Source organism: Atractosteus spatula, chromosome 7, assembly GCF_055471065.1.
Source record: "Atractosteus spatula isolate fAtrSpa1 chromosome 7, fAtrSpa1.hap1, whole genome shotgun sequence".
NCBI classification, from domain to species: domain Eukaryota; kingdom Metazoa; phylum Chordata; class Actinopteri; order Semionotiformes; family Lepisosteidae; genus Atractosteus; species Atractosteus spatula.
The window spans coordinates 39,522,461-39,537,040 of record NC_142712.1 but is presented as its reverse complement, the minus strand read 5'-3'; the positions used below and the strand labels follow the sequence as shown (position 1 = coordinate 39,537,040).

At 44.2% G+C, this 14,580-nt stretch overlaps 1 protein-coding gene across 4 annotated transcripts; it reads left to right on the top strand.

The window, feature by feature from the left end:
- The first annotated feature begins 646 nt into the window (after positions 1 to 646).
- tmem9 (transmembrane protein 9) lies at positions 647 to 14,212 on the top strand. 4 transcript variants are annotated; one of them, XM_088921148.1, is made up of 6 exons: positions 647 to 733; positions 2,743 to 2,868; positions 4,305 to 4,396; positions 4,870 to 4,978; positions 5,926 to 6,057; positions 11,985 to 14,212. In XM_088921148.1, the coding sequence occupies exons 2-6, from the start codon at positions 2,770 to 2,772 to the stop codon at positions 12,123 to 12,125; spliced, it is 573 nt and encodes a 190-aa protein (XP_088777274.1). In that variant the 5' UTR covers positions 647 to 733; positions 2,743 to 2,769; the 3' UTR covers positions 12,126 to 14,212. The 4 variants fall into 4 exon arrangements, with proteins under 4 accessions (XP_088777274.1, XP_088777271.1, XP_088777275.1 ...); XM_088921145.1 differs by having other exon boundaries at positions 11,943 to 13,101; XM_088921149.1 differs by lacking the exon at positions 647 to 733 and adding an exon at positions 1,645 to 1,689.
- The last annotated feature ends 368 nt before the right edge of the window (positions 14,213 to 14,580 follow it).

Sequence of the window (14,580 nt, the reverse complement as noted above, 5' to 3'; positions counted from 1 at the left end):
GTGGGATGCCAGTCGATCACAGGGCATGCGCACACGCACTCACGCCAGGGGCAAACTCCCCAGAAGCCAGTTAACTATCAGTTTGTCTTTGGACCGTGGAAGGAAACCGTAGCACTCGAAAGAAACCCACGTGAATATGGGGAGAGCATACGAACTTTTGGAACTATCTTTCTACCCTGCTGCCCCATTTTGTCTGTATCTGAATGTTCTGGGGATATCATCTACACGTTTCTTGAAAGAAGCCAGGGCTTTGCCTTCAACACGTTGCATGCGAGGGTTGCTACAGTACATGCTCCCACAGCCCTTTGTGCACAAAACAGTACCTCCTGTTCTCAGTTGTAAATGCACCTGCCAGGAAAACCACTGCAATAAAGCAAAGAGTAGTAACAGGAAACTATGTACAATACCTACGCAATATACCTATACGCAATAAGAAAGCCTTGTGAGTCCTCGACGTATTATAGTATTCGTTTAAGACATTTTAGGAATTAATGTAGTAAAAGCAATCGAAGCTATCTGTAAAACAGGAAAAAAAAGACTCTTTATTATTGGTGCGTCATTCACGCTCTGCAGTTGAGGTGACATAGACCAATAGGAATAAGGGAGATTTGTCAGATTTACCAATCGCAAGGAAGCAGGCGTGTCCGGAGGAAGAACAGTCAATGCTCTCTTCCAACGCGAATAGAGACCGCTGGGCTTAAGGAATCCGATTGAATTGACGAAAGGGGAGAAGGTATGTGAATAGGGACCGCTTCTGTATATCGAGTTATTTTATTTTAAAAGGACAATAGGAAAACCTACTTGAGCGGTGCGCGATTGCTTGCAGAACAGTATTTACAATGTCTTCTTGAGTTACCCGAAGTCACGGTTTTTTTTGCTTCTGCTGTCAATGAGGGTCCCTAACAATGGTGCTGTGTACACAACATAGCTAGCTAGCTACGTATGCTTCTGCAGAACAGGTTCCGTTTTGATTTGTAAATTGCACGGTCTTGTGACACTCTAAATGACAGCCTATGCTGTCATTTATCTCCTGTCTGTGGGCAGTGGACAGGTTTCGCATTTACCAACGTGTGCATGAAAGGTGTTTTTGTATATTTGTATTTTGTATATTGACATGTACAGTATGACTGCCTCTGTGGTCACCACCTTGCGATGCGCCATGGCACGTGTGGAGGTGGCGTTTAGTGGGTAGTGAGACGTCTTAAAAACAGATTGTATTCACAAATATCAGACTTGAGATCGCTCGCGTGGTTCCTGTAAAAACAATACACACAGCTCAGTTGTTTACTATTTTTAATCCATTGACCTCACATTGGCAGCGGTGGTACAGTAGGCCCGTGTATGGCAGAGGCAGACGTACCGCTCTGTAGCTGCGGTCTCGACATTTACTGTAGCTTCGGATGCAGTGACTTAATAGGACACTGACCTGGTATCTAACCTCACTTGCTGTCAGACTTTCTGTTTCGCCGGACTGAGCGCACTTGAAAAAAAAAAGGCTGAGATTGGAGCCGATTTACCCGGCCACCTAAAGGACATGCTGTTGCTTGTTTTTTTCTACATTCGATTTTTTATTTCTAATTAATTTTATGAGGAATACTAATAATAATCAATAATTGCATTTATAAGTGTTTTACACGCAGGTGACCCAGGGAAGGTATTCTGCACCAGCTGCCCTGCAGCACATCATGGGTAAGAGTGAGAAACTGCCTCACCAGTTGGGTTGAGAGGAAACTATAAGTAGGCCAGGGTGGGCAAGCCGAGAGAGCAGTGTAGCCAGGACACTAGGGATTAACACTCCTAGAGTCCTGGGATCTTTAATGACCAAGAGGTCAGCAGCAGCTGGTCCTGGGTCACTATACTGGGTCATTGCTTTGGAAGTTCTGGTCAAGAGGGAAAATCACCACCTCGCCTCAAATCGACAGAAATATGCAGTTAATATATCTGAGGCGGGCGCCGTTGTCCACCTGCAATTTACAGGAGCAGCCAGTTTTTCCTCGGAGGTCTCCTGTTCCAGTACTGACCTAACCAAGCCCTGCTTCTTTTCGGAGATGTGAAGAGATCAGTCTGGAAGGTGGCAGCCCTGCTGTCAGAATTCCTCTGCAGCCCAAACTGAGCAAAATAATCCCTTCAATAGGACTCCCACCGATCCCCTCAGAAAGAGCAGAATTATATAAAACAACTTGCACAAATGTTGAATTCTACATTTAATTTCACAGTATATAGTGTTCAGTAAAATTTCTAGTTTTATGTTCGGATTACAACCATTGTGAGATTTTCGCTGGCCTGTGAACAAGTCGGATTGAGGGGTTTTAAAATGACGCAATGTTCCCTCCCTCCTGAGTTAAATGGATAAATGGAGTTTCGGTAAAATAAGGCTTTTTTAAAACAGAATTACCAATACACTACACTGTTCTATAAAACACAATTGAAAGCTTTATGCAACACGTTAAGGCTGTTTCAGGCCTCTAGTGCGACCCCCGTGTACAGCATACTGTACTGTACAGTATATACAACCACACCTGCGGACAGAAATATACTGTAGGTACGCACACAGAATGCGGTCAGGAGACAGTGCAGTACTAGGCAAAGGTGCCTCATCACCAGCCCCCAGAATTATACCAGCCCTCTTCTTTTGGCACCAGCTGAGTCGCACCCCAGACTCCGGGCGTGCTGCTCCACCACGCGGCGCTCGGTCTCCTCTTTTTGTGCACCCAAGGTCTGAGCAGCGCTTGTGTCCCACAGAGCCCCCTCGTGCGCCGCCGTGTCGCCATGTCCGTGTGTGACCTTGCGAGGAGCCTCGGCTTCCTTCTCCCCCTGCTCCTGGCTTGTGTGCTGTGCGGATTCACCCCCCTGGCGCACGCCAGCAAGGTAAAACACCCCCACTCGCACGAGCTGAGTACACTTCACACCCGTGCTGGTGCTGGCTGGGAATGCTCGGGTGCACAGGGTCATTCGCTCACTGCTTGATTCAGATCACTTTATTGTATATACGTATGCAATTTCTTGCATTAGGAATTTGTCTTTTCGCATACCCCAACTTGCTCTCCATGAGACACACAGGCACACAGACGGGGAGAGAGAAGCTTGGGGTCAGAGCGCAGGGTCAGCCATTTATACTGCACCCCTAAAGCAGTTGGGGTTAAGGGCCTTGCTCAGGGGCCCAACAGAGTAGGATTCCTCTACCGGCCACGAGATACGAACCAGCAACCATCCAGCCACAGGCGCAGATCCTTAGCCACAGAGCCACCGCTCCGCCAAATTCTATATCCACACTACACTATAAATGTACATCCTGGACACCACTAGAAATCAGAGGAAGACAGACTATAGAAGAGGTTTGTGTGTTTGTCATCTGGCATGAATTTGTCATTGGGCAGAGTTGTGGCTCTGTGGCTAAGGATCCGTGCCTGTGGCTGGAAGGTTGCTGGTTCAAATCCTGCAGCTGGCAGAGAAATCCTACTCCGTTGGGCCCCTGAGCAAGGCCATTAACCCCAACTGCTCCAGGGGCGCTGTACAATGGCTGACCCTGCGCTCTGACCCCAAGCTTCTCTCCCTGTCTGTGTGTTTCATGGAGAGCAAGCTGGGGTATGCGAAAAGACAAATTCCTAATGCAAGAAATTGTATAGGGCTAATAAAGTGATCTCTATCTGAAAGGAACCTACTACACTGAACATGCCATCTGCATTGAATATTATTTAGTTAATAGCTAATCAGTGGCTGGACAGCAGTTGGTCATGTCCAAATTACATACAGTTTGTCCTCTTATGGTTAATTTTCCCCCACCATCTCCTAATAAAACAACTGATCTATTTTGAAGTGACTTGTGTCCATCTTTAAAAAGACTATCAGCTGCTATCAGGCTCTTATCACTTCTATTTCAGCATTCTGCATTTTTAATATTGCCACTAGATGGCAGTATTGGCAAGCAGTTCCTTTAAGCTGCCACACTTTCTACCCACCCATAACTTTGCTACCTGAATATTCCATATGTTCCTTTACTGTTCTGTATAGACCAATGAGAGCGGTTCCTTACTAGTACAAATTGGCCTCCTAACAACCGTTGTCTAATTTTAAAAATAAGCATTGTGCAAATCCGTTCTGATGCAGACACCCTGTCGCAAGAGGCTACACTATCTCTAGGGTTGCATGCAAATCACTGTTGTTTTCATCCCAAGAATATACCAGACTAGGGGCCTCTGGGACTCTGAATATTACAAAAAAATGTCCGATATGAAAAGTGCATCTATGACCAGCAGTGCTGAGGGCGACTGAGGGCAGACCGTCTTCCTCTTGTGTGTTTTCAGAGTTTTGAAGATGTGCGCTGCAAGTGTATCTGCCCTCCTTACAGGGACATAAGCGGGCACATCTACAACAAGAATGTGTCTCAGAAAGACTGGTAAGAGCTGGCCTAGGTGTTTACACAACCGAGGCACAGTATTTTATAAATAGCTCATCTACGCAATCATCTGTACAGTGTGTGTTTGAATACTTGGCCTGCTTTCCGAAAGCCAGGCTCTTAAAAGTCAGTTCCCTATGTTATATTTCATTCTTTTACAGACATTGTGTAAAACAGAGCTGTCGAGGAGCCACAGCCAGCATCCTCTATCTTTCTGTAATTGCAGAGATCTGACATCTTCTAGTCCTAACATTTACCAGAAGCAAAATGAATAATTGGTTTCAAAGAGCCTGTCAAATTATAGGTCACAACCCATAGATCTTTAACAATGCTGCATGCACCATGATGTGCTTGGAGAATTCCCTAATGTCCTGATGTCTTTTGGAAAGACAGTGGGTATACGTTGTCCAGGGACTGTACACTCCCTGGCTCTGCTCAGTCTAACTGGGTCTATCCACTGTCGCTGTGTACAGTAACTGCCTGCACGTGGTGGAGCCCATGCCAGTGCCAGGCCACGATGTGGAGGCCTACTGCCTGCTGTGCGAGTGCAAGTATGAAGAACGGAGCAGCACCACCATCAAGGTATCACCACCACCATCACCTTCATCGTCCCCACCTCATCAGTGTGCTCCGTGCTTCTGTGTCTGCAGTGCAGCCTTGCTCAAATCTCATCCTTGCGGTCCTCCAGCTCGGCAAAGCCGGGCCTAACTGAGAAAGTTCCCACCCCTCAGTCCTTGGTTTGTTGAATTAGCTGCACAGAGCAGGTCATGCAGACAGACTGACTTGTCCCTTTGGTCCAAAGGCAAAAGACAGCACTTGAAACAACTTCCCAAATATATGGCTATGTGGTCCTATATGCCACAGGGTTTGCACAAAAGGGTCTGAGGCTGACTCACTTCATCTTGTAAGAGTATTGCCCAATATATAATTCTGGTGCTTATAAATTTCAGGCCATCTGCAAGATAAAGATAATGCAACAGCAATATCACACAATTGTGACCACAAAGTAACAGATTAAGGCATAGTGACCCTAGATAAAGCTGTGCCATGCACAGTGGACTCCTGATGTTATTTACGTTATTTTCTCGATTACTTCCTACTGTGCTGAACAGATTAATTACTTGATTACTTTAAGGGGGGGGGGGGCATTAAAAAAAACGGTAATATCAAGAATATCTTGAAGATCTGCAGGTTTAATACTATGGTTTTCATGACACACGTCAGGAATGACAGAACTGGTTAGGTAGATTTCTAGGCCAACACCTGACACTGTAAGCACTTTGCAAAGAAGGGTGCCCTTCACACTGAACTATCATATACTAGATGTTGCACTGGCCATCAACCAGTGCCCGTCCCTGTTTCCTGGCCTTCAGAATTCATCAAGCTACTCTGCACTGTTAATATATTTGAGGCATGTGTGCATACCCCCAGCCATATTCTAGGTGAACCGTCTGCATTGGGGGCAGGCATTCCTTTCTGCTAGATCCCTTCTGAGGATGTACAGTCTGTGCCGTGTGCCCCTCTCCCAGGTGACCATCATTATCTATCTGTCTGTGGTGGGATCCCTGCTCCTCTACATGATGTTCCTGCTGCTGGTCGACCCGCTGATCCGCAAACACGAATCCTACACCCAGCCGCTGCGCAACGAGGAGGACAGCGAGGTACCCGGCTGCCCCACACCCCTGTGCACCCCGATCCTGCCAGCATACCTTAGACCTCACCTCCGCGGCCCTCTGTTTATTCCAATGTGTACTGCGCTGTTGATGAGAAGAGACCCCCAGCAATTTCATGGCCCTCGAACACTTTTCTCGCTTTGTTTCCCTATCCGTCTGATGAAATTGCACATAGTTTCTCACATTCGGGCTTGAGAAAATATCCGAGACTGAATGTAATGCCATCCGACATTGGTAAATGGCGCCCATCTTTAGTTTGAAAGGAATCTAGTGGTGCAGAATTCCTGACGAGTTCCTTCAGTTGACTGAGGATGATATCCAAGAACAAGTTGTCAATATGCATTCTATATCAACAAGTTCACAACGAGTGACTAGGTACAGTAGTTGAGAAATTAGAAGGCCTAGAAAGCACAAGGTCCCTGAGCCATTAAGCACTTAAGGACATTAAGAATCACAGACAACCACTGTAAAAATCCTCAGCACCGAGCATGAGCGATGCGGCAGGATTGGCGCCACCTGGAGTGCCAGAACTTGGCCTTAGTTTTGAACGAGGTGAAGTCTTTTAAGTTTGCTAACAATTAACACCATGTCTGCTTTGGGCTTTCACATTATTCTCACAAGGTATCCAGTTTAGAGGGCGTTTTTTTCCCTTCCCATCAAGGTAGCAATGCGTCAGTGTCCCTTAATCACTTTTATTAAGCACCGAGCAGAACAAACCGATAGAAAACATGCTTATACAGATTGGGAACTCTCCTGTGTTCCTTATTGTCCGATGTTCCGGAATACTTGATTGTTGAGGTAGATATAAAAAAATCAGCTACATTTGGCACGGAGAATGTCACCTTCCTAATACACGGTTTGAAAAGCAGCTTGGGAGGCCCAAAGGATTTGGTAAAATGTGTGTTTTATACTGGCTCTTCAGCTCCCCGCTGTAACTCTGGTGTTGTTCTTTGATCTGCCTCCAGCTTGTTGCCTTTGTTTATTGGTTTTCGTGCTATTTTAAAAGCTTTTTCTTCTGCCTTGCCCGCTAGGACTGTTCGTGCCCTGTTCAGCTTTGGCCCTTGCTCTGTATTTTTGTTTTCATTTGTTCCCCTTCTGTGCATGTCTTTTTATTTTTTTTTTCTGCTTCTTTGGTTTTGGTTGAGCGTGTGAGAGAGACTGGGTGGTCTGTGTGATGAGAGGAAACGGTAAGGTGTAACTAATTATTAAAGTGCCGTTCCGACGGGCTGTAAAGGTAAGGTAGCATTTTGAGGAAATGCCTGGGCACAGGGGTTAAAAGATGAATGGGGTGTAATTTGCGCTAATTGCAGTGTAGCAGCTCTTGTAATTGAAGGATGGTACAAGCACTGTTCAACGCAACTTACAGTACCTGAAGTAGAGATAGCAAAGCTAGGCCAGGAGGCATAGACCCCTGATACAGTAGGTGACTGATACACTACCAGGCTGGCCCGGTTGCTTTTATCACAGGTGTGACTGCAGTAGATTTCAAGCTTTTAGGCACAAGACCAAATTTCAGGGACTTGTTGATGAGAACTGTGACAAACTGACCAAACATCTTATAGCGTAGGAATATACCCAGGACAACGGGTATTAGGTCTTATTTTAGCAACCAAACAAGTTACCTAGCAGCATCACCAGCAGGATAATGAAATGGGAACCTATAAATGCAGGAGAGGGCTTAGTTGTCATGATTACTATAACAAAAGGTGACATCTGTAACGTGCTGTTAACATTTATTTTGTTCTAAAAGAATTGTATTAATGTGTTACATACAGTATATCAAAGATTGAGTATACACAATTTTAATTTTCATTATTTGGATGAGATGTTAAATTGAGGCCCTGACTTATTTGTTAGTCATCAAGGACTCCGTGACATTGTTCGTAAGAGCAGGGCATTTAACCTCGCTGTCTTGGCTCGACTGCTTTGCAGTCTTATTTGGCATCAGGCATAGAACCACATCACTACCTGAATTATGCGTCTGAGCTTTACTAAAACCACAATTCTCTACTTCAGACACTGCAGAGCATAGTATTAAATATAGTATGAAATATGTCCTGGTTACTAGGTTTTGGACTTAAGCATTCCTCTTGGCCCACTAAGTTTAGTGAGTCAAGGTGCCTTACTAACTGCTTTGTGGTCTGTTAAACCACTTGCAATAATAGGTCTCAAACCATAGTCCTTAAGAGTCCCAGTCCTTGTAGGGACTGGATATCAAAACAAGGAGATCCAGGTAGTTCTCTACAAATTTGGTCTGGACACCCCTGAATTAGGATCTTTCACTCGTGCAAAGTTTGTTTATGTAGATTGTATATAATTTTTCTTCATATCTGAATTTATTTCTTAAATGTGGGAAGAGCCCCAGGCCACAGCTGCATTCCCCCTACCTGTTACTGCTAGCCCATTCCATTAATCAAAAGCTTTTATTTTAATTAAGCCTAATAAAACCAGCTAGGCATGGTGAAAGACGTCTCTTAATGTAAATATGGCTCTGTCTATATCAGGTTGCTTTGTGCTGTTTGAACTTTTATCTTAGGAACTCGAACCCCTGTGTCAGTTTTCAGTCTGAAAATAACCTCACAAGTACAACTCCATAGATGAAGTCTGGAATTGCAAAAACAAGACCTTGTATGCAGTGTCTTTGTTAATTCAATTGAAATCTTAAGTACTACTGACTAGGCTGGATTAGTGATCAACAATGATGGAAGAAATACTGTCAGAAAAGAATAGTGTAACAGTTTATCAGACTTATAAATAATGTAGTGAATCTCTTTAAAATCTAAATCCTTCATCTTCCCATGAGATGAAACACTTCACTAAACTTTAAAGGTGCAATAAATTATTTCCTTGAAAGTTTCACGTATTTAAATTAAGTTGAAGTTGAAGTTATGGGTGCCTTAAAATGTAAACATTTTGGCCAAGAAAGGATTCTGTTTCATGGATCTTGGGGTGGTGGTTCTGCTGCCATTTTATTATTTTTTTTTATTCTATTGAAACTCATTTTACTGTCCCAAGATGACAATGACAATCTGGCGGCTCTTCCAGACAACCCTCCAGCTGAAAATCGATTCACGAGAAGCTGCCATGTCTTCTTTGTATTATCAATAGGCGACAGGCTGAAAGAAGGAGACGGAGGACTGCAGGTATCCATTTGTCTAATAACAGCCGTCCCGCACTGTGTCCTGTTCGCTCTCCTGCAGCGGGTCCCTTTGACGGGGCTAATCCAACCTGCGGAGCTGGCAGGGGTTCAGAGCGCCAGCACCCGGAAATCCCAGCACTCTCTGGGATGTTCCTAATCCCCTCTAAGAGGCGGGCTTAGACTTCCATCAAAACATGGAAACAAGGGATAAATCGTGTCAGACTTGTATCTGTGTGGGGGGGTGGGGGGAGGGGGGCGCCTTTTAATTAAGGAACCGGTATCCTGTCCAGGGGCGAAAGGGGTGTCGCAGGCAGACTCCTCTTCCTACAAGACGGCCGCAAAGTAATGTTTACCTTTTCGGTACTCTTCAGGACAGAGATAAATCCGGTCTTCCATGTCTGCGTTCTTGCCCTTTACTTGTCCCTCAATGTTTTTAACGTAGCTTTTCTAAACAAGAGGCAAGAGTTCTCATCATGGCGGCTAGTTCTGTGGCACACGTTTCTAAGCGGTGAGGCTTTGATCCATTTCCCAGACTCATTCCCTCCCTCCCCGAAAGGGCATATAGCCCTTCTGACGCTTGGGCTCTGGTGTGGAAAGAGGCCTGCTGACAGGCTCTGAGTTTGGGAGGGTTGTTTATCACAGTGATGGCTCGTTTGGGACAGGGGTGCTGTCCTGCTGAGTGACGGAGCCCTCTGATCTCCATCCACCCCCCCCCCCCCCCCCCACCCAACAACACTCCCTCCCACAAGCCGTTGAATATGGTCCCCAGAAGAAAAAACTGCTGGGATTGAGGTGCTTGGCAGGTCGTGTTTTTAAGTTCCTGACTTATCCGGGAACGGATGACTGCATGTCCGGGCCAGGAGCAGGGCTGAGGTGTGAAGTGGGTGATCATCACTTGCTCTTAAAAGCACACCTGGCTGCAGCTCCCCGGCCTTCAGTCCCACTCAGAACACCTGTGTGCCAAGCAGTTACAGTGCCATACTAGCAATGAGGAAGCCCTAGGCTCTGTTTCCTTTCTCGAACTGTTGAAAAGTACAGTTACTGTACCTCCGAAGACAAACACAAACCCAGTCGTCTCCTCACACTTCATCTGGTGCTGAAGAAATCAGACCCATAACTCCCTGGTGACCTTTTAATAAAACGCTTCCTGTTTAATCACCCTGAGGTAATCACCCTCCCACCCTTAGGAGTATGTGACATTGGAGCACCTGAAACTTTTGCTAAACATTTAAAGTAGTTCAATGAGAAAGCTGCTTCTTAGTCAAGAAAGTGAGGACTGTAGGCAATCTCTGCTTTCAAATGCACTGCTGCATTTCTACACACTGAGCAGTAGCAGTTCTGGATTGGTGTGGCAGATGCTTTCCTGAAAAATGCTGTGTAAATCAGAAACAAAAATTGAAAACAATAAGAATACAGGCAAGTGCTGGTGGTGAGGGGTGCTTGCTTCCAGCCCAACCATAGAACATCTACACATCTATGTTTATGTAAGATGTTTATTTGTATTAAAATCCATTATTCAGCTAAGAGTTAATGTCTCTCAGTTTCTTGGAAACTATGAAGGGAAAACTGGTGTTAGTGGTGGGTGGTTAACAGTGTGAAAAAGTCATGAACTATCTTCAGTCCTTTTACAGTCCAGTGAGCCTTTTAAGAAAGGGCATTTAAAGTCAAAGTACGATTACAAATTTGTTTTCCTGATTTAGGTTTTTAGGCTATTATAAATTGTACAGTTTTATTTATTGTTAAGGTTGACAATTTTGTTTTTTGCATTTTTAAAATTACTGCTGTTTCATTTACAAATCCTTTGCACTGCCATTTGTTTTAAAGATTTGTTCACATGGTAGCTATTTTCTTTTAGGGTTTTATCGATTTTATTGTAGATTAAGCATAACTTAAGCATAAGTTCCAGACAGAAGGAAACAAAGACAGTTTTATAGATGTACAGTATTTAGGAAACGAGAGACAATGGGAAATGAACTGTCTGGAAGAGCACGGAGACAGAGATCACCCAGCTGTCTGTGGGACACGTGACCGTATTTGAAAGGGGACATACTGTAGGAAGCTCACATTGTGTGGAAGACCCTCTCCATCAAAACAGGCCCTGCATTGTCAAGAGTGTCTCTCTGCACTCCCAACTCTGCATCACCGAGGTGATGATTTCAAGTTTGAGCCTCAAGGCTGAATGATCTCACTCCTCCTCTGATTTGACCATGCACGTGTTTGATCTTGCAAGATTGGAAGGGAAGGAGACCGGGAATTGAGAACTGTAGGATGGGGGGGGGTATGTTCTTTTCATTTTGCCTTGTTTTTTGTTTTTTTTTCCCAGCATGCTTTGCCGAAGCACTTGCGAGCTTGAAAGACGACTGAAGGGTTTGTTGTCAGGTGGAGCCAGTGCCAGTGATTGAGCAGCTGTCTTGTTTTCATATCCGGCTTGAGCTGCTTATGATGAGAGAAGCCCATTATCTCCGATCATTCATAAAATATTTATCCAAAACAAATGAGGTCTATACTCCATTCCAGCCGTGCAAATAAATGTGGCTCTAATGACGTGCCCGGCTTGAGTGCAGAAAAAAGGAACTGGGCTGCTGAGTTTATATATTTACACACTACATCTTTGTTTTATTGATATGCCTTGAACAGAAGGCCCACAATTTCTAATAGCTGCACAAGTCGCATATTGAAATCGGAAAGAAATGTCTCCACGCCCTAAAATTCTCCTTTTCTTCTCTCTGTCCAGCGAGGGGTAAACCGTGCCTCTGTGTCTGTCTCTCCCTGGCAGGACGCGCGCTCCTCCGCCAGCGCCAGGCCGGGCCGAGCGAACTCGGTGCTGGAGAGGGTGGAGGGGGCGCAGCAGCGCTGGAAGAGGCAGGTCCAGGAACAGAGGAAGACGGTCTTCGACCGGCACAAGATGCTCAGCTGAAGGCCCGGGGCCACCCCGGCTCGCGTCCTGGCCTGCTCTGTGTCGCGCACACCCGACCCTGCTTTCCACACGTCCTCAAGAACGAGCTGCATGCGCACGCCGCTGTTGCGTCTCGGGCCGTCCTTTGCATTGTCACGCTGTTCACACTCTTGTACGATCCCCCTGCCCAATTCGATCTTTGTCATTATATGGCCAAATGCGGTCCCCTTCCTTTTCAGATCAAGGGGATCAGATTTTCCCAGGCTTTATTTCTTCTTTATTTCATCTTTTAAAAAGGAAGACCAGATCAGTGTCATTTGTAGGGCCAGACTTACTGTAAAACTTGAACACGGTCCACTGACCGGAGGAACTAGTTGCTCCTCTCTCGGGCTGCCTTCCTCCTTTCTCTTAGTCTTTCTGTATTCTTAGTATTCTGTGCAGCCTCCGAAAAACAGGGCCAGGTCTTTTGTTCAGCTCCCATGCTGTTCTAGTCCCTCACGATCAACAAGCACTGAGGTTTACCTGATTGATTTATTTCAGATTTTTTCTTGCATTTGAAATCATGGACAGAAACCAATGCCTATAAAAAGAACACGGTACCGGGGACAGCAACAAAGGTAATTTGAGACATCAGTGCTACAGTATGGATTGATTAGACTGGAACAAAGAGAAAATGGTGGTGCAGTAATTTCAAAGCCCTTCAGAGCAGGCGTGCAAAAGCCTGGGTTAGGGTCTTTAGCTTTCCAAGTTAAGCTGTGATTTACTGTTGGCGTGGGACAAATATGAACCAAGAACCTTTTTTTCGGAGAATTTCGTCATCATTCAGTCCTGCCACTCTATTCACTCTAAATTACAGTAAGAGTTTATTAAAAATGCTTGAGCAGGAACAATAGCTAGCTTAAAGGAGGAGCATCTTAGCAAGATCCTATGGCTGTTACGTATGTATGACACTCACCGAGATGTGGATTAAATCGTATTTTCATCACGTACTAAAAAATCGGATGGATCTCTGTGTTGTTTGAAGCTAGTATGGCCTGAAGCCCACACTTTCTGCAATGTAGGTACAACACCATGCATGCACCACGCACACAGGGCCTGGTAAGGTTACTGTGTTGCTGGCTCTATGCAGCTCTGCTCTCTTGTATTTTGAGATTCCAGCCCTACATCGGTTTCTTACACACTGGGAGCTGTTTTTACTTGTGGGTTTGGTCTCAACCCCAGAGATGTTCAAGATTGAACATTCTTAGTTTTGAGGAATACCTCATGCATTTTCTGATATTTATATTAGTTATTTTGATACAAAATAATTTTCTCTCTTATTTAACAAATTAGTTGAATAAACTTCTCTTCTGTAAAATTACATTTTTTCTTACTATATTATGCTGTCAAATGGATATTTCCTATTCAAAAATGAATTTCCTCATTTCACTTTAAGAAGCCTGTGTTTTATGATGTTTATATATAATGTATTATTTAATTGCTAGTGATTGCTTTATTAATTATTTAATTATGATTGCTTGATTAATTAGTTATGATTGCTGGTACTTTTATTATATTTCTAAATGGTACTGTACTGTAGTTGGGGTAAAGATACCTCAAAGACACTGCACAATTAGTAGTGTTTTACAAGTTTCAATTTTCCATTGGTTTCGCAGTTTAAACTAAACTTGGAACACAGTAGACTAATAGGTGATCTGATATAAGTATTCAAAATCTTTAAATGCACTGATGATGTCAACCCAGAGGACTTCTTCAGAATGAACAGTGAAACACGGACCAGAAGACACACTATAAGTAGAAACCTACACAGAAGTGCATTTTAAATTAAGAACAGGAGGCACTGTGGAAGTATGGACCTTGCTACTCAGCCATGTTGGTGAAGCTGATGCTCTGATTTCTTTCAAGAACCTGTAGGATAAAATCCTCAGATTAATTGGCTCCTAACTACCAAACGGGTTAGATGGGTTGAGTGGCCTCCTCTCACTTGTACCTGTTCTTATGTTCTTACTGTGGGCACAGTTCATTCCCAGTTTCTGCTAATTCTGTTAATTAAAGGATGTCTTTGTTTCTGCCATGCAAACAAATCAGTAAAACAGCAATTGAAAGACTTATAATTTCTGTCCTGCTGTAATATTCCAAAGAGAAGGATGAAAGCCTTTTTGCTATTATTATTTTACAGGAATTGAAAATAATGTTTAACAAATAACAAATTTTGTTTTAAAAGTATTAGAAGTATAACCCACACATATCACATGGATATTTCAGTTACAGCTCTGTACTGCTGGTTTTAGAACTTTAAATCACCATTGTGTTAAGATAAGAGTCCCCCATTCTGAACCCTGGGGACCCACATGTCTGATCCAGCCAAACTCTACTTAATCGAGACTTTGCTTCATTAGAACATTTGAAGATCTATTTCTTCCCCACTGAAATTACATATGAACTACATCAGTTAAAACGCAACCTCCAACATGTT